The 26,598-nt window shown below is 41.8% G+C and overlaps 2 protein-coding genes across 3 annotated transcripts in view; one reads left to right on the plus strand and one right to left on the minus strand.

The window, feature by feature from the left end:
- LOC109409885 (serine/threonine-protein kinase ULK2) overlaps positions 1-26,598 on the plus strand; it is a 140,673-nt gene that overhangs the window by 40,093 nt on the left and 73,982 nt on the right. The window lies entirely within an intron of this gene.
- LOC109409886 (trophoblast glycoprotein) lies at positions 228-26,327 on the minus strand. The gene is made up of 5 exons (XM_019683402.3): positions 25,417-26,327; positions 4,124-4,383; positions 3,503-4,011; positions 2,308-2,539; positions 228-2,234 (listed from the first exon to the last, which is right to left on the minus strand). The coding sequence occupies exons 1-5, from the start codon at positions 25,473-25,475 to the stop codon at positions 1,762-1,764; spliced, it is 1,533 nt and encodes a 510-aa protein (XP_019538947.3). The 5' UTR covers positions 25,476-26,327; the 3' UTR covers positions 228-1,761.

Raw genomic sequence — 26,598 nt, forward strand, 5'->3', positions numbered from 1 at the left:
ATGATTTTGTAAAATTTACCCAATTGCAATAACTTTTGGTCAAACACTTTTTTCGGAGACGCTTTCTTGGCATAGAAATAGTCGTTCAAAGTCGTGGGAAGGGAACAGTTACAAAATAGTAAATTTCCTGGCATCCCTGCCGTGAAATCCCCATCCTTCTTGCATGCAAGTTGCCTTACCGTCACCGTACCAATCTGCGAAATGAAACAACTTTTCCCGCACAATCCTCTACTTCGAATGGCTAGTGTTTATTTTGCACCTCTAAAAATCTTCTGTTTGAATGAATTGTTGCTGGTTGGTAGTGTTGCAACAAGTTGCCTACTAATTACAAACTACTAATGGGTGATGAAGTTGACCTATGAATGCACCTACTTTTAGCACTTCGAGAGAATGGCCTTCAGTAGTGATGGCTATGATGTGTGAACAAATATGGACTTCTGTTTCCAAGTAATTGCTGTATTGACTATCTTATGAATGTTAATTTCTGTGGAAGTGCCTACCATATGCTAGTCCAATGCAATGTTTATTTTACGCGTATACGAAAAGGGTGTTTGTTTTGCTGTCTGAATACATGATAAGGTCCATAACATCACAAAAGTGGGTTTATACATAGAGCTTGTTTTTGGTTCCTCTTATTTAAAATTAGCTTCCACGTGCAACCGTCTAATCTCTTATCAAAAACTTGCTAGGAAATCGTTTACTACTTTGTTCAATCGAAAAGGAATGTTCCACCTACCTAGGCGTTTTAGTGTGGATGCTTGCCTACTTATAACCTACTTACGAGCTATAAAGAACACACTCATTCATTCGTTACCGTACGCAACCTTCAACCATCACCCTCGTACCGTCGTCACCGTCGACGGTTATATAGTATAGAGTACCGTCTTGTCGGGTGATGTGTCACACCGCTCGGCTGACTGATTCGCACCTTACACGTAGGCTCTCACATGCTGCTTCGCCTCTTTCTTTTCCTACGAACTATATTTACAACTTTGCTTTTGGTCGTGTGGCGTCACTTCACTGCACTGTACTTGTTCCCTCAGGTATTTTTTTCCTGTCCACTCACTTAGTTTTATACCTGCTCGTGTCCGTCTTGACGAACTACCGTTGTGGTTAGAATCCCGGACCATTGCATATCATTATTATAAATAGAATTTGGTAAATCTACGACATTAAACGAAACTACCAAACTTTGTTAAAGATTCACCAAACATCGGTTGAATTCTTGTGAAAATCTGTACAACAGAAGTTCATTAAACTTTAACCATATTAGTCAATCAAGATCAGAAATTTCCTTAAAACTTAGTGCCCAAAATTCGAATCACAACGGTTCCTCTGTCTCTGCCGCAACCCTCGACTAGAATTGCGCCATCGCCGTCCGCAAGCTCTCTCCTTTATGGTTTCAATTGTCCCACGTACTGCTAAAAAATGCGTTTCCTATTACTTCCATGTGTATGAGTGTCTGGCAAATGTGCAAATATTGTTGTGGTTGGTCCGCGTGCCTCTATCTATAGCCGGGATTACTGTTTGCTTGGCAAATCTCCACCAAATTCCCACCCGATGAAGCACCGCCGGCGATACCGCATTGCTGTTTGCTGCATAAGGTTTCCGTGACGTCTTACGGATTCAGGGAAACCCGAACAGCAGTCGTTACCTGCCCCATTCGTAATCTAATACTTTTTAAGTAATATCACATACACACGAAGCGGCAGTTTATCCGGGAAACTATTCAAAACTATTGCAGAATGGAGCAGGACTCTTCTAGACTTTGTTCAGCGGTACTTCCTCGGCCGGTCGCACCTGATCCGTTGGGGCAGGTCTTCGCTTGGAGCCGCAGAGTTTGTTCTTGAGGCCCGTCTGTCGGCAGATGATACCGATCAGCAGGATGAGCAACCCCAGCCCGATGATTCCCATCAGCAGTTGCTTCATGGTGTCGGAACTGATCGAGGACAGCAGCGATTGGTTGCCATGATCGGTTGTGTTCTCCTTCTTGACGTCCTCCTTGGGGTCGTCCGCCGCGTGGGTTATCGAAGCTGACGATGGACCACTGACCGTGGGAGCAGCGGTGGTAGTGGTGGTAGTGCTGGATGATTTCCGTGACGGCACCGAAGGCCTGGATGGAGGAGCAGGCGTTCCCTGGACCGCTGAGTCCTCATCGGAGTCAATTTCATTCTCGTTTAGGACCACTTTCTTCACCTGTTTGGTCGGCTTGCTGGGCCTGCTCTCTTCGGGCGCTACAAAGAGAAAGGAAATGAAATTAGAATTCCTGGAAGGATCACACTCGCAAAGTGGTGAGGAATTTCTTACCTTCGGTGGTTTCCTTCTTTGGCTCCGGGGTGATTGGACGTTGAGTGATTATGCTTTCCTCGTAGGACGTCTCTGATGCTAGGTAGAAGCAGCTGACGTTGTGGGTCGTGATGTCTACGACGTCGATCGATTTTACTACGTCGCATAGGTCGCGAACGGTGTCCTCGGAAAGCGGTGGGACGTGTAACCGCTGGAGGTTCTGCAGCGGTTCGAAAACATCGGTGCTGAGATCCTGGAAATGAGTAAAATTGAGTTCACTTACGTTTGAAATGCTTTTGGTAAGCCATTTCCAAAGACTTAAACAATTGCTTTCCAAATGCACAAAAATGTTCTTCCAAGATACTTCAGGAAACCACAATGAAAAACACAAAAAAATCCCGTTCCAAAAGGCTTTTGAGGGGTATTTTAAAAGGCTTCCAGGAAGTCTTTTCTACAGGCTTCAGGAAAGCCCTTTCCAAAAGCTCCTGGGAAACCCTTTCCAAAGGCTTCTGGGAAGCCCTTTCCAAAGGCTTCGGGGAAGCCCTTTCCAAAGGCTTCGGGGAAGCCCTTTCCAAAGGCTTCGGGGAAGCCCTTTCCAAAGGCTTCGGGGAAGCCCTTTCCAAAGGCTTCGGGGAAGCCCTTTCCAAAGGCTTCGGGGAAGCCCTTTCCAAAGGCTTCGGGGAAGCCCTTTCCAAAGGCTTCAGTTAAGCCCGTTTCCAAAGGCTTCAGAGAAGCTCATTTCCAAAGGCTTCAGGGAAGCCCGTTTCCAAAGGCATCAGGGAAGCCTGTTTCCAAAGGCTTCAGGGAAGCCCGTTTCCAAAGGCATCAGAGAAGCCCGTTTCCAAAGGTTTCAGGGAAGCCCGTTTCCAAAGGCTTCAGGGAAGCCGGTTTCCAAAAGCTTCAGGGAAGCCCTTTCCAAAGGCTTCAGGGAAGCCCTTTCCGAAGGCTTCAGGGAAGCCCTTTTCAAAGACTTCAGGGAAGCCCTTTCCAAAGGCTTCAGGGAAGCCCTTTCCAAAGGCTTCAGGGAAGCCCTTTCCCAAGGCTTATGGGAAGCCCTTTCCAAAGGCTTCTGGGAAGCCCTTTCCAAAGGCTCCTGGGAAGCCGTTTCCAAAGGCTTCATCCCATGAAGATTTTGAGTGTTCTGTTTCTAAGATTTCCGGGAAGTTCTGTCCAAATAATTCTAAGAATTTCATAGAAGTTACCCTTCAACACTCACCTCATCGAACTCGTTCCCCGCCAAATTCAGCCACTTCAACGCCGCCAACGCACTGAACGTATCCTTGTTCAGTTCCGTCAAGTTACACCGAGCCATCTCCAGCTCTTCCAGTTCCTCCTGTTCCAAAAACGGCCCCTCATCCGGCACCACCAGCGGATTCTCGTTCAGCACCAACCTCCTCAGCCCGTGTGCCTCCCCAAACGTATCCACCGCCAAATGACTCAACTGATTCCCACCCAACCCCAGCACATCCAGCCGTACCAACTTCATGAACACCTCCTTGTCCAGCTGTTCGATCACGTTCCGATCCAGCAGAATCTCCCGCACCTCCGTACAGTTCTGGAACGCTTCCACCGGAACCGCCTTAATGTTGTTCCCACTTAGGTCCAACCGGATCACATCCCGCGGTAGATCCGTCGGAACTTCCAGCAGGGATCTCCCGGAGCAGTTCAGAAACTTGGTTCCGTCCTCGCAGGTGCAATCCCGTGGACACGGGTACTCCTCCCGGACTGTGGCGCGCAAGGAACACCGAGAAGGACAAAGAAATCCAATTATATTTACCCCCGGAAGAATCATTAATAACCACGTGGACCAGTGGACAACCGCACAATTGGTACTCACCGTCATCTTCATCGCTCCACAGCGGTGGAGCTGCCGTACTACGGCTGGTCGCCACAGCCGTCGTTGTACTGTCCGTGTAACTCCGGGTGGTGGTGCTACTACTGACCGGCGGCAACAATTTGTCACTGTCAAGTGAACTCTGGTCCTCCCGGGCTGAGTCGTCCTCGTAGATGTCGTCATACTCATCGTCGTACTCGTCGGCGTAGTGGTAGTCGCTGTCATCGGCGGCACCGCTGGCCAAGGCATTCGGCAAACAGATGCTGTTTTGTTTGGGAGGTTCGGGAGGGGAAATGGTAAATAGAGATTTGATTAATACATGTCTGGCACGGAGCTGATGTGGTCCTAGATTGGGATTTTTTTTTATTGTTTGCTGGAAGTGAGACTGCTTGGGCGCTCGCGCTGGAATGATACAGTAATTACCGTTCGCTTGATGAAGGCGAAGGACTTTGAACCCCTCCCTACTGTTGTTGGAGCAATTGATAATTTTTCAATATATGATTGGTGTCAATATCGATGTGCCGCATGAGGGTTGACGTCAGCTTTTCGATGATGGGTTACGAAAGTGGCAAAGGCTGTAATCAGTATCGCCGCTTGCTCGCATGTGTCGTTGAGTCGTATGACAACCAAAGTCGAACAAGGTATTTCACTTTTCGATGTCGCGGATAGGATCGGTGGCGGTAGTGACAATCAATCAGGTGTTCGATTTTCGGGCTCTTAATTGATGCATTGTATCGATATGCATAAGAACTTCACAACCCTTCACATCCCCTAAAAACAATCAATGCTGTTATGCTACATGTCTATGTTGTCTGTATTTTTAGCGAAATGTCTGAAGAAATTCATGAAAATGTTCTCTGGAATAACTGGATAAATTTCTGGTTAATCTACACTCTGCAGATATTTTTTTTTCAAAAGAATGAAGAAATTCTTGTCAGAGGAGGTTTTTAGTCGAATCATACAAAGCGATTCTTTACGATTGCAAAAGAATTCTGGTGCAATTGAAGTTTAAAATCAAAAATCTGGTGGACATGAGAACATTTGCAGCAGCTCCTGGATGAATTCTAACTGTCATTCCGAATAGAACTTTTGGAGGTTTTTCTGTCTAATCCCTTAGAAGTTATTATTATTGTCTTGCAGCCCTAGGCTGGCATATTGCAAGATTTTAAAGACTGAAACTCCATTAAACAGCCGCCACCTTGGATAATCTGGTCGTCATTTTTAGACTCCAGACATCTTCCTCATACCAAATACACCTATATTGCATGGTTTTAGACCCTACAATTCCATTAAATAGCCGCCATCTTGAATTTGGAGTCGCCATCTTGGATTTAAGACTGTCATCTTGGGTTTTAGACCGCGATCTTTGGACTCCGGACATCTTCTCCATGCCAAATATACACATACAGGGTGCGGCAGGAAAAAATGCGAAAAGTTCAAGGCACTATTACACGCTAAATATAGGATATATATGTGTATTTTTTCATAACAGTGTATCAGTCAATGTCAATATTCTAGCACTGAAAAATAAAAATGAACATATTTGATGTTTAACATGTGATAATGTAGGCCTAATAAGCGGATATCAATAAACTGTGCGTTCAATGGTTATTAAACAAAATGACTATAACAGTAACAAAATTAGCTCAAATTCGATGAACAACCAGATCACACTGATCCAGATCCATGTAGTTTCACATACCAGATGAAATAAGTACATATATTTGATGATATTGTAGAGAAAATCAAAAATTTTGTTTTATCAGATGCGAAATTTGGCGACCTGTGCGATTTTTTGCGGTTTGAAAATTCTGGTTGTGTTCATCTTCAGGCGCCGCCCTGTAAAGGTTAGTGACCAAAATGGGAAATTTTTTAATTAACTTTTCAGAAAACTAGCCTATTATAGATCATGGAACGTTGAAACATAGATTGGTTAATGTCAAATGGACGAAAATGAAGTTTGAAGTTGAAAAACACTTTCGCATTTTTTCCTGCCGCATACTGTATTTCATGGTTTTAAGCCTAAAATTCTATTAAACAGCCGCCATCCTCAATTTTACGCCGCCATCTTGGATTTTAGTCCGCCATCTTGGTTATTTGGTGGACTCCGGGTATCTCCCTTTACCAAATATACTCATATTGCATGATTTTAGGACCTAAAATTCCATTTAACAGCTGCCATCATGGATTTGGAGTCGCCATCTTGGATTTAAGACTGCCATCTTGGATTTTAGGCCGCCATTTTGGTTATCTGGTGAACTTTGGGCATCTTCCCCATACCTAATATACCCATATTGCATGATTTTAGATCTTAAAACTCTATTAAATTGCCGGCATCTTGTATTTTGAGCCGCCATCTTGAATATAAGGTCGCCATCTTGAGTTTTGGGCCGACATCTTGGAATTTCTGGTCTCCAGTGTTGCTATTCGCACAAAATTCGTCAACCATGCCAAAGGTTACAAAAATCGGCGCAGTTTGATGTGTCGCATGATGGGGCTTGGTTCAGTTTTATATACGGCCAGTTTTACCGGACCTGATCCGGATCACTGAAATGGCCATAACTCCGGAACGCCTTGACCGATCCGGACCATTTTTAATAGCAAACAATGCGGTAAAATTCTGGTTCGATTCGTGCTAAAATCCTAAAATCGACCGATGAGGAGTGCCTTAAACGTGAGTACCTCTTTTGTACACAGACACACATACACACGCACACATACAGACATTTGCTCATTCCGTTGAACTGAGTTATTTGGTATATGAGACTTGACCCTCCGAACCTACTATCGAAAATTCGTTTTTGGAGTGAAAATATAGCCTTTCAGTACACTTTGGCGTATGAAAAAGGCAAATACGTTGTCTTCAATTTTACCGAAAATCGCATAATCATTTATCATGAAATTCTTTCATAAACTGTTTTGAAAACTGCACTTTTTCCTCGAAATTCCGACTGTATTCCGTCTAGTAATGCCGTCAGAAATTCAATCATTTGTATATGATCTACAATTTATTAGTATTTTTTGGTTTTTTGTGTAATTCTCGTCATACTAAGTGTCGACCAACAATAATCGATTTTCTGATGCTCATTTTAGTATCTATTACTTGTTCATAATTAAGCTTTTATATAATGTAAAAAATATAGTGAAACAACTACCATTTCCTTAAAACAATGAGATTGAACAAGAGTCCCTCGAATTCTGTTTTCGTCTAGTCCACATCTATTTTGGGCACAACACGAATCCAATTCCCGGCACACATTCTACGTGCCACAGGATGATCAAAAGTTATGGTTTTGCCGTAGTTGTGTATTCGAAAAGTCGGTCAAATTCTTCGCAATGCAAATCAAATCACGTGTTCAAAGTACTCTTAAGTTGAATGTACTGTAAGCTTAAGATGTAGCTTTAGAGTAACGTCCAAAAAAATTCAGATAATATTTTTGCCAACCAAGATCATAATACGGCATCACAGTGCAGCGAAGAAATCTTTCTCTGTGGTTGTGAAATACGATGTTTCGTATGCAGAAAATCCCCACGCACTCATTTGCTTGCATCTTTCCTACGACGAAGAAAACTTGTTTGTTTACATTTGATAGACGGGACAAATCAACTTCTTTGATTTTTTGAACAGCTTCTGCAGCAGTGAAATCCAACTTCAAAGTGCTACAAAGCATTTGTGGAAACGTGTGAATCGAAGGTCTGGTGAAGGTTTGAATTTGCGAAGTGAAAATTGAGCAGTGATAAAGATCAATTCGGCTAGCTACTGCTTTGGTGCAGTTCCCTTCGTCGTATGCAAAACGAGTAAAATTCTCAACTGAAATTGAAACGTGAAATTTAGTATAATTAGGCAATTTCCAGTGCTATAGATACTGGTTATTGTCAGCTAACATTTTTGTTGCTTTCATCTAATGAGTCAAAAGTAAGTTTCATAGGTGTAATTATTGGCTATTTACCGTCTGATATGACGGGAATTAACTCGTATAATGAAGCAAATTTGTACCCTACTCAAAATGATTTACGAAAACATGGAAAAAATAGGGAATTTTCTTTTGTAAATGAGTAGACAGACTGAAATAATAACGTTATGTAGCTGTTCAAGAGGCCCATATAGCCGTAGCGGTAAATTCGGCATTCAGCAAGACGATTTAAAGAATTCGATTCCCAGTCAGTTCTGGAACTTTGATTTCCTCGGTCATGTATAAGTATCTTCGTGGCTACTACACGGCGAATGCAAACATGGTTTCCGGAAAAGTTTTTACACGATTTTACGAACCAGTTTCTACTGGAACTATTTGACAAAAACTTAGATAATTTTTGAAAAAAAATCTAAATGTCTTCGAAACAGTATCTAATCATTTAATGGTATATTATAGTGAATCTTTCTAAAGCTTCTAAAGAAATTCTTCTTATTGACGAATCACTCCAAGGCTATGTTTAGGAGAAAGCCCCTGAAGAATAACACATCGGAGATTTTGCTAGTGAAAATCCTGGAAAAATAGCATCGAAACATTTCAAGTGGAGGACTTTGAAAGTTTGAATATTCGTTTAATTTCCTTTTTTTTGTAGAATAATAGAGAATTAGTAGTATACACAAGGGAAGTATATGAGTATATATCCACAAATCTGTGTAGATTCATAGAGCTACCACAGATAACAGGTGTTTATCCTAGAACAAAGTTTAACTCAAAACGTGTGTAAAAACTGTAAAAACCTTGGTCACTGCTTCCATCTTTACAACGAATTGCTGCAGTGATTGCTATCTGACAGGGACTGCTTGCGTTTGTCATTTGCACCCAAGCGCTATGAATGTGCCATTTCTAAATGGTTTCCAGTTAGGTTTCCTCAGTGAAACGACCATTGAAAGGGTTTACACACATTTCATATGTTAGCATAAACGACTGTTAGTTATCTGTGGAACTACTAATTTCGGCATTGCAGTCTTGGGGAATTAAAGCGAATGTTTTCGATTTTTCTCAACGTTTCGACTTGTATTAGAGTCTTCTTCAGAATATACTGCAATTATGGGAATTACTATCGTGTTGATTACATGTTCCGATAGTTCACTTACATTCTGGTTATTCGTTTTTCGTTTTTCATTTGGTTTAACATAGAACTGTCGATGTCTGAGCTATTAACAGGCATAAGCGATGGTCGGTTACACATATTATTCTAAAAGTGGCTTGGATTAGATGAACTGTTTCGCAAAAGGTTTGTAAGGTAGCGCATATGTTCAGTTTACTTAACATTTTAAAACCATCAAACTACAAATGATCCCCCATCTTTAAACCAACCGTTAGCTTCACCAGGTGTAGTGCAAACAATTCAGTTGCTTCCTTAAGACAAAATAAGAAAAATCGCTGCGTTTCACTTGATATCCAACATGTAGGTCTAAGCCAAGCCACTTTTAGAATAATATGTGTAACCAACAATCGTTTATGCCTGTTTACATCCAATGATAGTTCTATGTCACCCCAAACGAAACACAAACAGCTAGAAAGTAAGTGAACTGTCGGAACATGCACGATAGAACCGCTCAGTTTACACATTTTAGGTGCTGAGCGGTTTTACCGTATGAAATCTACACAATAAAAACTCTAATTATGGGAATTCCATTCCAGTATAACCTGAAGAAGACTCAAATATGAGTCTAAACGTTGAAAAACAAAACTAAAATTTTCGTTTCTATTCTCCAGGACTGCAGTGCTGAAATAAGTAGCTCTATAGATCGTAATAGTCGAACTATCTTTATTTGTATTTGTGTAGAACTGCCTTCAGGGCCCATATAGCCGAGGCGGTAAACGCACGGGTATTCAGCATGACGACCATGCTGAGGGTGACGGGTTCGATTCCCGGTCGGTCCAGGATCTTTTCGTAAAGGAAATTTCCTTGACTTCCTTGGGCATAGAGTATCTTCGTGCCTGCCACACGATATACACATGCAAAAATGGTCATTGGCAGAGGAAGCTCTCAGTTAATAACTGTGGAAGTGCTCATAGAACACTAAGCTGAGAAGCAGGCTTTGTCCCACTGAGGACGTTACGCCAAGAAGAAGAAGAAGAAGAAGAAGTAGAACTTCCTTCTAGAATTTCAGTTTTGAAGTGGCTGAAAATCCTGGAATCTTTTCAGGCACAGGTCAAGAACAGCTTCTTGGACGTTTTCTGCGAGAAGTCGCATTGCAATTACAATTGCTGAAGCGGCCAGGTCAATTGTGCAGTGTCATTGAATACAATTGAACTAAACAATAAAATCACGACAACTCTTCAGCCGCTTTATATAGTGTGTTATAGATATGAAGAAAACACGTTGGGAGTGACGTTGCTAAGAAAGATAATGTCACTCCATAGTAGCTCTGATCTCAATATTGGAAGCTTAAATTGCCAAAGAAATTCCGAACTGTACTGTAAATCTAATTCAGATATCCTCAAACAAATACTGTACGTTTACCGATTGAATTACAAACACCTAACAAACACAGTTATTCTCCGATACGAGTTAATGTACCGTAGACATTGCACTACCTTGACCTAAGAGTTGCGTAGATTGACATAGAGTATCACCTAGATCAAATCCTCTTCCAGCATACTGCGTAAACCCCATCGTACGACAAACCTTCATTAGTTCCAACAGCGTTTCGCCTATTTACTCAATGGGTTCAAAGATGAAACCGCTTTCGTCAGCAGCGCACCTAATTTATATCGCCTTCATGTCCCCCTTTATCATTGGACCCCTACCCCCCTTCTGCTAGGACCTTTCTATCGCATCCAACGACAACGGCGACCGCGGTAATCGCCTGGATTTATTTTTATCATGCCACGACGCGATCACCGCAGCACCGCACGGTTTTCGCGCCGAGATTTGCTGATTGTTTCTTTATCATCCGCATATCGAGCTGCTCGTAAGCCCGAACGACTACGACAACGTTCACATCACAACAACGGGGACGTGACGTCACGTGTTTACACTTGACTTCTCTCGTTTGACTCCCCGGCGTTCGGCAGGCGGCAGATTCAAGATTCAAGGTTCGCCTGCCTTATGCGAATCAATATTTGTCAACCACAACGGGCAGGGAACATCTGCTCCTCAATTGAATTAGGTAGAGAACCGAGGTGGTTCAGCGATCTCATAGGCAGGTATAGAACTGCACGTGAAAGTTATTTCACACAAAAGTTTGGTATCGAAGGAATGAAGGCGACGCCACACATCCACGCCAAGGACCTAGGTATGTCTTACTAGACGAGATGTTCATTAAGCCCATAAATCGTTTGTGTGAACCATTTCAAGCGTGTCGGTAGCCCCAAATCGTGACATTCGCACCGCGCGACACTGTGCGACTTGTTTTGAATTTGATTTGCCTTGATTGCGCGCGGTCGGCTTGGGCTTATGGGAAAGTTTGGCCCCCGGCTCGGCCCCGGCGACCGTCACATGTTCTTCTAAGAAGCCGGTTCTAGCGTTTCTCTTTTTTCCGGAATAATTGAATTAGGTATGTAGATGATTGACCGAACGACCGACCAACCGATCAACCAACTGAATGCGACTTAATTTTAGTTCGCTGTTGTTGGTTTGGTTCCTGTGCGTCTATGTTTTCTTCCACACGCTCGGTACACCGGGTCATCAGCGGTGTTATCAATAGTTGCTGTGAAAGGTTGGTTGAGCTAGTTTTGTTTTTTTTTTGTTGAGGGATTTGTACTATTGGTGGCGAAATTGTAATGGTTTCATTATGCCGAATGAGTCAAAACGATGAATGTGACACTTTACTTGTTCAATGCTTTTGGTAAAATATCGTCAGCTATTCTTTCTTAATCTTCTTAATACTTCACTTTTCTTGTATGGTTTGACTAACTTTGATTTGCATACTTCAAGCGTAGAGAAACAGACGTAACATTTAAAACAAACTACATGAAAACTAAACCGCTCAATGCTAATTACGCTGTGTTTGGCCGAGCCACCACTAGATGTCGGTAGCGAGCAAACGTCAAACAGGAGCAAAAACGAGGTGAGCGCTGCGAGATTTCAATGGACTAACTAAAAAAATATGTGAATTACCTGTTAAAAATGTAATCGATAGAGAGCGAGTAGACGGTGACGTCTGTTTATTGTGGATTTAGCACTAAATTGGTGTCGGAAGTAACTTCTTTGACTTCCGCTGCCTTTCCTATGCATTAAATATAACGTCGGAAGTAGTGTGCTGTATAGTAAATCTGATGCTCTATTCAGCGCACTACTTCCGACGTTATGTTTAACGCATAGGAAAGCCAGCGGAAGTCAATGAAGTTACTTCCGACACCAATTTGGTGCTAAATCCACAATATCTGTGCTTCAAATTTATGTGCTTCAAATCGATCCTAGATCGATAATGTATTCTACTCTACTAACAAAAAAAATCCTTGATGAAACCATCGTAGGGATGCACAGATTTTCGACATTTAAAGTAAGTCCTTAAATTTGTTGGATTCTGCTACATATTTCAACAGAAACTACTAAAAGTTTCCAACAAATCCTCTGCGAATTCTTCCCTGAATGCCATCGAGATCCTTCAGGATAATGTTCAAGAATTATTCGATAGATTTTACTTAGAACCATTTAGAAAATTCACTCAGACGATTCTAAAGATTATTATTATTACATTCTTCCCGCAGAAAGCATCCAAGAACTTCCTTCGTGTACTTGGAAGAATTTCATTTTGGAGTGGCTGAAAGTCCTGGAATGTTTTCGAAGCGAAGCCAAGTAGTCTATTTTATCATTTTCCAGAATTATTCCAAGAGATAGCTGTGTATGTGTAGACTAGACTAGGCAAATTTTCCATCAACTCTCAGAGGATGTTAGGAGGAATCGACATTAGGAAAACTATCGCTAACAGTCCATTTAGAACTGTTATCCTAATATTTTTCAGGTAATTTTAAACCACGTACACTAAAAATGTCCCTAAAAGCTTTAATTTTCTAAACCTAATTAACGATTTTGGTTTATAATCAAGCATTGATTTTGGGGAATGTAGCCGCTGCATTACAATTCTAAATTTTAATGACCCTGCGACAAAACCAGTCCTTAGTCTTGTTTTCTGTTCCGGGTCCTTTGCAGATTATTGGCGCCTTTTTGATGAGATTCTTCATAAAATTTCCTTGACATCAAATTATACAGAAATTGAGGAAATTTGTAATGATCCCTCGCATAAATTTTAAAAGAATTCTAACTGAAAGAGATTTAAGAGAGGATGCTTGCGGGAAGATATGCCTTGAGTAATGGCAAACTTTTGCCACGATCCTTCGATATTGACATGTTCCTTTTAGTAGGTGGATCTTTGCCCACAGCCTCGGAGAATTGAAGGGTTCTTAGATATCTTTTTGGTAGACTCTCAGTTTCAAAGATGAATAAGATAAACAAGATTATTGGTAGATTTTGAGTATGTTTGCATGACACATATGTTCCAAATGACGGATACATTGATTCCTTGAAATGTTAGCGAAGGCAAACAATTGTAATCAACTGAGAGAGTTGATATTCCATCGCTAAAGCGATATAAACAATGACAAAATCGATCAATGTGCTAGTAAAAGCATTGTTTACAGCCCTAAACAATGTAAATGCATTATAATGCATTGAAACGATAAGAACTCCCACTACGTTCATACTTTGCACTCAATAACAACCCAATACAAGTTATCGTCACTCCGACGTGGGAATTATGACACTCATTGCTCACTGTGAATGTTCGTTTCATTTTGTGACGATGACAGCGCCAACTTGTTCACCAATAGCAGCGCTCGTCAGAGTTTCGTGTCTCATCGTGTGTTTCAAGAAAAAAGAGATTATCCCTACTGTTGAATGTTTTTGCTACTGCTGTGGTTAGTTTGAGTTGCTGTAGTGTGTTTCGATACTGTTTTTATGGACGGCGGTTGTCATTGGAAGAAGTGAAAGTCACAGTGAGTGTCGTTAGGCAATAATCATCGTGAAATTGGTCTGTACTGATTGAAACACTTGAATGCCAAGCATGTAAATTTTTGTAAACTCTAATCTAAGTCAATATTATGTGTCAGTTAGATATATCAGGCAATCTGAACTGAAAGCTTATATAAAATCAGGGATTCAATTGTCTGAAATTGAAACGGCATCCGTCAAGTAAGTCAAAATTGACCCAATGATGAGTAGCGAGTGAGACGATTTTAAGTCAAGATTAAATGAAGAATGAGTCGGGACTGAGTTCAATTGGCTGAGTAACGCAAGTGGAGGACAACCAAACACCATTGTTCTGAAAGTGAGCTGTATGAGTTCATTCGCATCCGCCTTATTCGTGAGTACAAAGCAAAACAATAACGCTCACGAGCTTTCATTCGCGAACAACTAGCGGAAATGTATTGTATCGTGGTTTTGAAGCAAATTAAATGATTTTCCATCATCTATCAATGTGTTGCGCTCACGTATATGACATCCCTATTCCCACCCAATAGGATTGTTTGCACCAACATCAATTGGGTTCCCCCATTGACGATGCATTTGAGTTTCCTAATCATTGGTATAAGATGCGGGAATCGAAAACGTGACGTCAGCGCACCCAAGTGGTTGCGCTTCACTATTTCTGAAAAGCAGAACTGCCAGACGAGTACCTTTTGAATTGAATTACAAAAAAAAAAACAAAACTGCTTCGCGAATAACAGGCGAGTGCATGCTTGTTTCACTTGTTCGCGAATAAAGAAATGCGAAAGTTTTTGCACTTCGCGTTAGGTTTGTTTTGGGCAATGTTCACAAGCTTCCATCCATGATTGAAAGCTCAAAATCGGAACGTCACAATAAAAAGAGACGCACAACTGAAAACTTAAAATTAGAGTTTTAAAATTTTACCAGAGAGAAATCTGACACTGTCCAATGGTTTCCAGTGATGATTTGAATAGTATAATCTGTAAAAAGTGAACTCAAGATCATCAATTATTGAGTTGAAAACTTAAAAACAAACGAACGATGGTCAATATCTAAGAACAGAGAACAACAAATATCAACCTGTACTTACAAGTCTCAGAACAAAGAATGGAAAATTTAGACAATTGAAATAATTATACAGCAATTGAATATAATTTTAACTTTACTTGGATCGAACGAATTTTGAACTAAAAAATTTCAATCCAAGTCCAGTATCTCTATCATATGAAAAAGGATGATTCCCGAAAAATAAATCTTATAATATCATAGACATGAATCTTGATTTTCAGAACTAAATAGAACCTAAATCTTTGCAACAGCGTTTGTAGCAAATGCGTTAAGCTTGCTGTGAAGATACTCTATACTTCTGACTCCTCGATGAACTATCTGAATTGACCATTGAACAAATACAACAAGTGAGCTCAAAGTTTACCATTCCAATTTGCAGGCGAAGCACCTTAGTCATGAGTATACATCGTCACTGCTACGTCATTCTTCACATTCAAACATCATCATATTAGTTGGTATCCTGTTATCCACGCGATTTTCGTCATTCACTTTTCGTTGAATTCGCTCTTACCAATAATTACCCAAGTTTGGATGGCAAACAAAATATTTCGCAATGCCCCTCGTAGCACAGCGCATTCCACACCTGGACAGTGGTGATAATTCTGTTCATGAAAGGTGCTGTCTGAATCACTACAACCTACAATCTGGGCTCTTATCAGCTGTTTGTTTGTTCGCTTGAAAGCACCGCGTAGATACCGTGTTCCCCACATGCACATAACGCTGATTTTTTGGACGAAATTTCATTGAATTCACTTTCGATTTCAGCCGAGTCGAACTTCCAGCCTTCACCGTCACCCCCCGGGACTCGACCCGGCTGGATTATAGCCCCTAGCACCCCATCATACATCTGGCTTGTTTGCTTTTTTTACATCATGTATATCACCGACCGCCGCACACTCGCACAATCCGGCTGCTAAACCGGCCCGAAGCAATACTTCTGGAAAGTGCCACCGCCCGCCCGCCCGCAATGGCTGCCTGCCTGCGCGTTGAAAGTCAGTGAAATTGAAGTTGCAAACCGGCGCGGCGCAAACTGTCCATGTCCATAGCATAGCAGCCGATGCAGCTCTTTCACTACCCACTTCATCATCGACGACGGAGACCAAAGTATATTTTTGTATCACCACCAGCGGCACCGGGGCTCCCAACCGTCGTCTTCTTTTCCCCGGATTGGTTAAGGCAAAACTATCCGTTAAGTGTGGTCCGGATTGCTGCTGGGTCGGAGTTTTTGCTACATAGGCGGCGTGCGCTTCCATGATTGCGCACCACCGAAGACCATGCCATGTGTTGGCACCCATTTCGAGTTTAACAACGCCTCGATCTTTAACCTTCGTCGTGCATTAGGGTCATTATGACCCAAAACGCGATTTCAACCATTAATATCTCTTTTGTTAGTTAACTTATCGTAATGAAACTTCTTGACTTTTAATATTTTGCAGAAACGAGTCTTTTGAAAAAAAAAATTTTCTTAAGGTGAAACCAAAATGGCGCCACAAAAAAAGTTACGAATAATGCATTGGGGTCATTATGACCCAGAAAATCAAACTCTTATAGAATGATGATTTTTTCACCAATTCAAATGACCAAAGTCTTATTTGATAGATAATTACGTCAAGAATGTGTTGATATGTTGAAATAGTGGTTCCGGGATCATTGGCCACCGGGAATCTGCTACACAGGGCACCATGTCGGACATGTGCGATAGCACTACATTTTGCCAGTAGTTGTGGAATATCTCGCATTCTGGACCACCTAGAAGGATACTGTCTTCGGCAAAGTTGCTCAGAAGACTAAGAGCTTTCACATAGGAAATAATTTAGTTCGAGAATCACTCACTGCGTGGCGCTAGTGTTCCTATAAGCATCCAGTTCAGTCTGAACGTCGTATATCTCGCGTTCTGGACCACCTAGAAGGATGCTGTCTTCGGCAAAGTTGCTCAGAAGACTAAGAGCTTTCACATAGGGAACAATTTAGTTCGAGGATCACTCACTGCGTGGCGCTAGTGTTCCTATAAGCTTCCAGTTCAGTCTGAATGTCGTATATCTCGCGTTCTAGACCATCTAGAAGGATACTGTCTTCGGCAAAGTTGCTCAGAAGACTAAGAGCATTCACATAGGAAATAATATAGTTCGAGAATCACTCACTGCATGGCGCTAGTGTTCCTATAAGCATCCAGTTCAGTCTGAACGTCGTATATCTCGCGTTCTGGACCACTTAGAAGGATACTGTCTTCGGCAAAGTTGCTCAGAAGACTAAGAGCTTTCACATAGGAAACAATTTAGTTCGAGAATCACTCACTGCGTGGCGCTAGTGTTCCTATAAGCTTCCAGTTCCGTCTGAATGTCGTATATCTCGCGTTCTAGACCACCTAGAAGGATACTGTCTTCGGCAAAGTTGCTCAGAAGACTAAGAGCTTTCACATAGGAAATAATTTAGTTCGAGAATCACTCACTGCGTGGCGCTAGTGTTCCTATAAGCATCCAGTTCAGTCTGAACGTCGTATATCTCGCGTTCTGGACCACCTAGAAGGATGCTGTCTTCGGCAAAGTTGCTCAGAAGACTAAGAGCTTTCACATAGGGAACAATTTAGTTCGAGGATCACTCACTGCGTGGCGCTAGTGTTCCTATAAGCTTCCAGTTCAGTCTGAATGTCGTATATCTCGCGTTCTAGACCATCTAGAAGGATACTGTCTTCGGCAAAGTTGCTCAGAAGACTAAGAGCATTCACATAGGAAATAATATAGTTCGAGAATCACTCACTGCGTGGCGCTAGTGTTCCTATAAGCATCCAGTTCAGTCTGAACGTCGTATATCTCGCGTTCTGGACCACCTAGAAGGGTGCTGTCTTCGGCAAAGTTGCTCAGAAGACTAAGAGTTTTCACATAGGAAACAATTTAGTTCGAGAATCACTCACTGCGTGGCGCTAGTGTTCCTATAAGCTTCCAGTTCAGTCTGAATGTCGTATATCTCGCGTTCTAGACCATCTAGGAGGATACTGTCTTCGGCAAAGTTGCTTAGAAGACTAAGAGCATTCACATAGGAAATAATTTAGTTCGAGAATCACTCACTGCGTGGCGCTAGTGGTCCTATAAGCTTCCAGTTCAGTCTGAACGTCGTATGTCTCGCGTTCTGGACCACCTAGAAGGATACTGTCTTCGGCAAAGTTGCTCAGAAGACTAAGAGCTTTCACATAGATAACAATTTAGTTCGAAAATCACTCACTGCGTGGCGCTAGTGTTCCTATAAGCTTCCAGTTCAGTCTGAACGTCGTATATCTCGCGTTCTGGACCACATAGAAGGATACTGTCTTCGGCAAAGTTCCTCAGAAGACTAAGAGCTTTCACATAGATAAAAATTTAGTTCGAAAATCACTCACTGCAAGGCGCTAGTGTTCCTATGAGCTTCCAGTTCAGTCTGAATGTCGTATATCTCGCATCGGCAAAGTTGCTCAGAAGACTAAGGGCATTCACATAGATAACAATTTAGTTCGAGAATCACTCACTGCGTGGCGCTAGTATTCTTAGGTGTTTCCAGTTCAGTCTGAACGTCGTATATCTCGTGTTCTGGACCACTTAGAAGGATACTGTCTTCGGCAAAGTCACTCAGAAGACTAAAATCTTTCGCATGGAAAACAATTTAGTTCGAGAATCACTCACTGCGTGGCGCTAGTGTTCTTAGGAACTTTCAGTTCAATCTGAACGTCGTATATCTCGTGTTCTGAACCACTTAGAAGGATTATGCCATTCAGCAAAGTTGCTCAGAACAATAAAATCTTTCGCATAGAAAACAATTTAGTTCGAGAATCACTCACTGCATGGTGCTAGTATTCCTATGAGCTTCCAGTTTAGTCTGAACGTCGTATATCTCACGTTCTGTACCACCTAGAAGGATACTGTCTTCGACAAAGTTGCTCAGAACATTAAAAGCTTTCGCAAAGAAAACAATTTAGTTCGAGAATCACTCACTGCGTGGCGCTAGTGTTCTTAGGAGCTTTCAGTTCAATCTGAACGTCGTATATCTCGTGTTCAGAACCACTTAGAAGGATACTTTCTTCGGCAAAGTTGCTCAGAACAATACAATCTTTCGCATAGAACACAATTTAGTTCGAGAATCACTCACTGCATGGTGCTATTGTTCCTATGTGCTTCCTGTTCAGTCTGAACGTCGTATATCTCGCGTTCTGGACCATCTAGAAAGATACTGTCTTCGGCAAAGTTACTCAGAAGACTAAGAGCTTTCACATAGATAACAATTTAGTTCGAGAATCACTCACTGCGTGGCGCTAGTGTTCCTATAAGCTGCCAGTTCAGTCTGAACGTCGTATATCTCGTGATCTGGACCACTTAGAAGGATACTGTCTTCGGCGAAGTAACTCAGAGGACTAAAAGCTTTTACATAGAAAACAATTTAGTTCGAGAATCACTCACTGCGGCGCGCTAGTGTTCTTAGGTGCTTCCAGTTCAGTCTGAACGTCGTATATCTCGTGTTCTGGACCACCTAGAAGGATACTGTCTTCGGCAAAATTGATCAGAAGACTAAGAGCTTTCACATAGTAAACAATTTAGTTCGAGAATCACTCACTGCGTGGCGCTATTGTACTTAGGAGTTTCCAATTCAGTCTACATGCCGTATATCTCGTGATCTGGACCACTTAGAAAGATACTGTCTTCGGCAAAGTTGCTCAGAAGACTAAGAGCTTTTACATAGGAAAAAAATAGTTCAAAAATTACTCACTGCGTGGTGCTAGTGTTCTTAGGGGCTTCCAGTTCAGTCTGAACGTCGTATATCTCGCGCTCTCTACCACTTAGAAGGATACTGTCTTGGACCAAGTTACTCAGAAGACTAAGAGTTTTCATGACAAATTTTGATGAGCTGAAAGATTAAGCTTTTTCGCTGAACTTTCGGCAAAATTTGCTGAGTTACAGCAAAGCGTTGATGGTGATCAGTAGATTTGACTGAACAAATCAGCAAACCTTGCTGAATTTTCACAAATATTTTGCTTCGTGGCCGTGCGGTTAGGGGCGTCAGTAATCTAGGCGTATCGTAAGCCTCGGAGTGTGGGTTCGATTCCCGCTCCAGTCGGTGAAAACTTTTCATCTAACGAAAAATTCATCACTGGGCCACTGGGTGTTCTGTGTGTTGTCCGTTGTCTAATGTATGTAATGTGTTCAGTCTGTGCAGCCTCTGGCTGAAGACGGTGTAAATTGTCTTTTAAAAAAAAAAAAAAAAAAAAACTTTTAACTCGGCAAATTTTAGTTAAAAATTTTTGGGGTGTATTGTTCTTAGTAGCTGAAAGCTTGATATAATCGTTGTGTATCCGTGTTACTATGTTTGTAAAACCTTCCCAGAAGAAAAGAAGCTTTTACATTGAAAGTTTATTTCAAAATTTTCTTACAACGTGGTACTTGTGTTCTTTGGAGCTGTCAGTTTAATCTCGGGTCATGCAGTTTATTGGGATTTTTTTTTCAGTTGCGACTTTGGATATCTGTGCAGCAATTCCTGAGGTCAGATTTGAGCTGCATGAAATTCTCCGGGTCCGAGGAAAACAACAGAAACCCGTTAGAGAAGTGTTGGCAGAACTTGATTTGGAATACATGAACCTGATTTACCAGCTTTTGTAACGTGTTGTTGTCAGAGTTTGATGTATTATGTACCTTGTTTTCGTTGTCCGCCTTTTGGTTTTGTTGTTCGCCCCTGTCTGTCGTCGCCCGCCTTCCGTTTGTCCTCTTCTTGTCGTTGTCTTCCGATAAAGTCCTTTCTTTTTGGTTCCGTTACAGATATGGACAATTTGTCCCATCAATGTTTTTAGAATAAGTAAGCAAAAAATTTTGTTTTAAACCCATAAATCCATCCTTCCCAATTTTATATTATGTTATTTTATTTTCAATCCTTAACCTCGAAACAGCCGCGAGTACTTTGGCTTCCCAAACTAACATAGTTTTAAGGCAGTAATGAATTGAAAAATGTAAAATCAATGTAATAACAAAAGATTTCGGCTCAGTTATGCCCACGTGGCGCTTGAGCCTTCCAAATATACGAATAGATAAAAAAATTCTTTGGTGAAAGTTTTCAAGATTTTTTAGGAACTTATGTAACATATGCTTCGGCAATGGCTTTGAGGACTTTTTCAAAAAAATTCTTCTACGGAAATTTCTTTGGGAATCCCGTCTGAAAGTTCTTTTTGTTTTTTTTTTACAATTCAATTGGAAAACCCTATGCTTATTACTTTTGGAATATTTGTAACATTCTTTTGGAAACATATGTGCCAATTCTTACTGATTCGGTATTTCTTTTGCAAACCGTTTTGGCGAATTCCGTAAAAGTAACACTGCGAAAATATTTCGAATTTCCTTTTGGCGGAATTTCTTCAGCAAATTCTTTGAAAATCCTTTAGCAATATTTAGTGGATTTGATCCAAAACTTCATATAATTTTTTTTGGGTTTTCTATTTCGGCAATTCTTTGAAATTTTGTTCGATAAATCTTTTGGAAATTTCTCAGCAGTAATAATGGAAATTGATTGAAGTTATTATATTTGAAAATACCTACAGCATAACTGTGGGGTTCGTGATTGTACTATTAGTAACGCCAGCCTTTTAGGCGTATTGTAAGCCACAAATTGTTGGTTCGATTCCCATCCCGGTCGGGAGAAAATTTTCGCCAAACGGAAAATTCTTCATTGAGCCATTGGATATCTTACAGTCTTACATGTAATCCGTTGTCTAGTGTAAGTTATATACAGTCTGTGATCTTTGGCTGAAGAAGGTGTGCAAATTTATCAGGCAACTCTTACGGGATTTCCTTTATCAATTTCTTTGGAAGTTTTCTTTTATCTCTTTATTCGGGAATTTTCTGCCGTAGGCAGGTTCATACCGGCTTTCTTTGGAAGTTTTATCTGCAATCCCTTTGGAAATTTAGCTGACAATTACTTTTGTTATTCTTTCGACAGCTCTTTGCAAAATTGAATTTTTAAAAATTTCTTCAGTATTCTTTCAGCATTGGAAACTCCTTACAGAATTTCGTTCGTTATTACTTTGGAAATTCAATTAGATACTCCTCACAAAATGAAAAAACACAATGGCATGGCCGGAGAAAAGCTCATCGGAATTACCTTAAGGATTTCCAAAAATCAAGGTATTTTTAAGAAGACCATCAAAAATTTAAAATTCAGAATATTTTAAGAAGCAATTTCCAAATACGTTTGAATGTTGAAATAGCTGAAGGCACCTTCAAGAAATTACCGAATGACTTTCCAAAGGAATTGCTACTGAAATTTCACAAGGGATTCCTGAAGTAGATTCCGTCTTGAACTAAATTGTTTTCTATGCGGAAGCTCTTGGTCTTTCGATCATTTTTTCCCAAGACAGTATCCTTCTAAGTGGTTCAGATCGCGAGATATACGACGTTCAGACTAAACTGTAATCTCCCAAGAGCACTAGCGCCACATAGCGAGTGATTCTCGAACTAAATTGTATTCTATGTGAAAGCTCTCAATCTTCTGAGTAACTTTTCCCAAGTTACTTTTCTAAGTGGTCCAGATCGCAAGATAAACGACGTTCAGACTAAACTGGAAGCAACCAAGAGCACTAGCGCTACGCAGTGAGTGATTCTCGAACTAAATTGTATTCTATTTGAAAGCTCTCAGTCTGCCGAGTAACTTTTCGCAAGGCAGTATCCTTCTAAGATGTTCAAAATGTGAGATATAAGACGTTCAGACTGAACTGGAAGCTGCTAAGAACACTAGCGCCACGCAGTGAGTGATTCTTGGACTTAATTATTTGACTGAAATGGAAGCTCATAGGAACACTAGCGCCATGCAGTGAGTGATTTTCGAACTAAATTGTTTCCTATGTGAATGCTCTTAGTCTTCTGAGCAACTTTGCCGAAGACAGTATATTTCTAGGTGGTCTAGAACGCGAGATATACGACGTTCAGACTGAACTGGAAGCTTATAGGAACACTAGCGCCACGCAGTGAGTGATTCTCGAACTAAATTATTTCCTATGTGAATGCTCTTAGTCTTCTGAGCAACTTTGCCGAAGACAGTATCCTTCTAGGTGGTCTATAACGCGAGATATACGACATTCAGACTGAACTGGAAGCTTATAGGAACACTAGCGCCACGCAGTGAGTGATTCTCAAACTATATTATTTCCTATGTGAAAGCTCTTAGTCTTCTGAGCAACTTTGCCAAAGACAGTATCTTTCTAGGTGGTCTAGAACGCGAGATATACGACGTTCAGACTGAACTGGAAGCTTATAGGAACACTAGCGCCACGCAGTGAGTGATTCTCGAACTAAATTGTTTCCTATGTGAAAGCTCTTAGTCTTCTGAGCAACTTTGCCGAAGACAGTATCCTTCTAGGTGGTCCAGAACGCGAGATATACGACGTTCAGACTGAACTGGAAGCTTATAGGAACACTAGCGCCACGCAGTGAGTGATTCTCGAACTAAATTATTTCCTATGTGAAAGCTCTTAGTCTTCTGAGGAACTTTGCCGAAGACAGTATCTTTCTAGGTGGTCTAGAACGCGAGATATACGACGTTCAGACTGAACTGGAAGCTTACAGGAACACTAGCGCCACGCAGTGAGTGATTCTCGAACTAAATTGTTTCCTATGTGCAAGCTCTTAGTCTTCTGAGCAACTTTGCCAAAGACAATATCCTTCTAGGTGGTCCAGAACGCGAGATATACGACGTTCAGACTGAACTGGAAGCTTATAGGAACACTAGCGCCCCGCAGTGAGTGATTCTCGAACTAAATTATTTCCTATGTGAAAGCTCTTAGTCTTCTGAGCAACTTTGCCAAAGACAGTATCTTTCTAGGTGGTCTAGAACGCGAGATATACGACGTTCAGACTGAACTGGAAGCTTATAGGAACACTAGCGCCACGCAGTGAGTGATTCTCGAACTAAATTGTTTCCTATGTGAAAGCTCTTAGTCTTCTGAGCAACTTTGCCGAAGACAGTATCCTTCTAGGTGGTCCAGAACGCGAGATATACGACGTTCAGACTGAACTGGAAGCTTATAGGAACACTAGCGCCACGCAGTGAGTGATTCTCGAACTAAATTATTTCCTATGTGAAAGCTCTTAGTCTTCTGAGGAACTTTGCCGAAGACAGTATCTTTCTAGGTGGTCTAGAACGCGAGATATACGACGTTCAGACTGAACTGGAAGCTTACAGGAACACTAGCGCCACGCAGTGAGTGATTCTCGAACTAAATTGTTTCCTATGTGCAAGCTCTTAGTCTTCTGAGCAACTTTGCCAAAGACAATATCCTTCTAGGTGGTCCAGAACGCGAGATATACGACATTCAGACTGAACTGGAAGCTTATAGGAACACTAGCGCCACGCAGTCAGTGATTCTCGAACTAAATTGTTTCCTTTGTGAAAGCTCTTAGTCTTCTGAGCAACTTTGCCGAAGACAGTATCCTTCTAGGTGGTCCAGAATGCGAGATATTCCACAACTACTGGCAAAATGTAGTGCTATCGCACATGTCCGACATGGTGCCCTGTGTAGCAGATTCCCGGTGGCCAATGATCCCGGAACCACTATTTCAACATATCAACACATTCTTGACGTAATTATCTGTCAAATAAGACTTTGGTCATTTGAATTGGTGAAAAAATCATCATTCTATAAAAGTTTGATTTTCTGGGTCATAATGACCCCAATGCATTATTCGTAACTTTTTTTTAATGCCCGAAGAAGGTTAATTAGAGTCTGACAGAACGACTGTGGTACTTTTTCCTCATTGCGCCGCGTAGTTGGACTAACAACCGACGTGTTTTCTTCATATTCACCCGTCATAAATGCGAGTGACTTGGTAGATTTTGGATATGACGTGAGTAGTCCACGAAGCGACAAGGTTGATGACCTACGGTGACATTTTCCTTGTTGAATCCGTTTTGAATGAAACGATGTTGAACGTCGTTGGAAACTCGAATGATACAGCTATCTACGGTCAAGGTCGATTTCCCTGCTTTACTACCCCTGGCATGTAATTAACCAACATACTTCAATCTGCGATATCGGATCGGAAGCAAAACTCGTAGAGTTGCGTAACCGAACTTTCCAGTTTGACACCCGTCGCCGTGCTACTCCCAACAGCATTGTACACACGCCAGTCACGTGCCGTAATTGTGCCTGACCTGTAGCCGTGAAACCCGGCCTCATTATTCACCGGTTATCAGTTCTACACGCTAGGCAAACGAATCTTTGTACCCCGCGTTGAGTTCATTAGCACAATCCCAAACAATCAGCAGCAGCGGTCTCACTTCCAAATCCCAATCCGGCTACACCTTCTGGAGATTCTCACCTCAACGTCAATATCAGCGCAAATCCGCACGCCACTAATCTAGACTTTAGCATTTTCATTTGTAAAATACGTGCTGCCCGCTGTGTTTCACTCTCCCAACCGGTATTTCTTCGTCCCGTAGATGACGACCCCTTTCACTTTCCGTTAACACTTCAAAGGCTTATCACTTCGCAGCTGTGGTCAGTCCCTCGCCCACCCCACCAAGTCCTGGATCAATAATTGATTGAATCCGTCGACGTCCACCGGCCGTCCTTTCCGCGCTTATCATCCGCCAGTCAGCACTTGTATTCTTGGGACAGCATTGGTCCTAAGAAATACACATTCCTCTTCTAATCGCGCGAAACAATCTCACACGTCCGTCACGTCGGTTCAGTCGGTCACCGTGCGCTATGCCGTTCCTTCCCGGTAAGCTCCGCTCTGTTGCACTTCTGGCTCTACACTGAAGCGAGTTTTCCCTCGCGAGAACTACAACGACCTGGTCCGCCTCCGATCCACGATTCACGGTATATTGTGGTGGTGCGCTCTCTTCCACTTGCGCTCACTCTCACTCTCTAGGGGCAACGACGGCGACGACCTACGACGACGACAACGACGTACGACGTGATATTTTGGCGATGGTGACGACGACGACCACGAATTTCCACTAGCAGCGGTACATCGTCCTCGTCCGTCATCACTAGTCACTTCCCACCACCCGACCGTTGACCCCCTTTGAACTGTTCTGTAGCTGTAGTTTTCCCTCACTAAAAATCCTGGCTCAGCCCCGTGGAAACTTTAAGCGGTTTGCCGCCCTCGAATTTTCCGTATTTCTTCTGCCACTGCACTGACTGTCGTCCGACTGTCGCACACAAAAAAAACAGCAATTTGATGGTCACTTATAAACGAGCCTCCGGGACTTGCAGACTCTGATGATACTGTTTTTCTAAACGTATTTCGACTGTATGGTTGATACTCGAAGAGATGGCTTTCCAGTCTTGACAAAAATAAAAATAAAAATACTGCTATTTTATCTTGTCCGACGTTTCGGTCCGTTTGGGACCTTCTTCTGGGACTCTAAAAGATTATTTATTACATCCATTAGAAAAATTTTACAAACAAAAAACTCTACAATTTTTACCGATTTTTACAGATTTTTCGTCCAGTGTTGTTCTGTGGAACGTCTAAATGTCATCGGTTTTGAGT

The sequence above is a fragment of the Aedes albopictus genome, chromosome 3 (assembly GCF_035046485.1).
Source record: "Aedes albopictus strain Foshan chromosome 3, AalbF5, whole genome shotgun sequence".
NCBI classification, from domain to species: Eukaryota; Metazoa; Arthropoda; class Insecta; order Diptera; family Culicidae; genus Aedes; species Aedes albopictus.

Coding starts and splice junctions, on each gene's coding strand:
- LOC109409886 (XM_019683402.3), bottom strand. CDS start 25,475: ATGAAAATGCTAAAGTCTAGATTAGTGGCGTGCGGATTTGCGCTGATA. Junction 4,012..4,123: donor GTGGAGCGATGAAGATGACG/GTGAGTACCAAT, acceptor TGCGCGCCACAG/TCCGGGAGGAGTACCCGTGT. Junction 2,235..2,307: donor AAAGAAGGAAACCACCGAAG/GTAAGAAATTCC, acceptor TTCTCTTTGTAG/CGCCCGAAGAGAGCAGGCCC.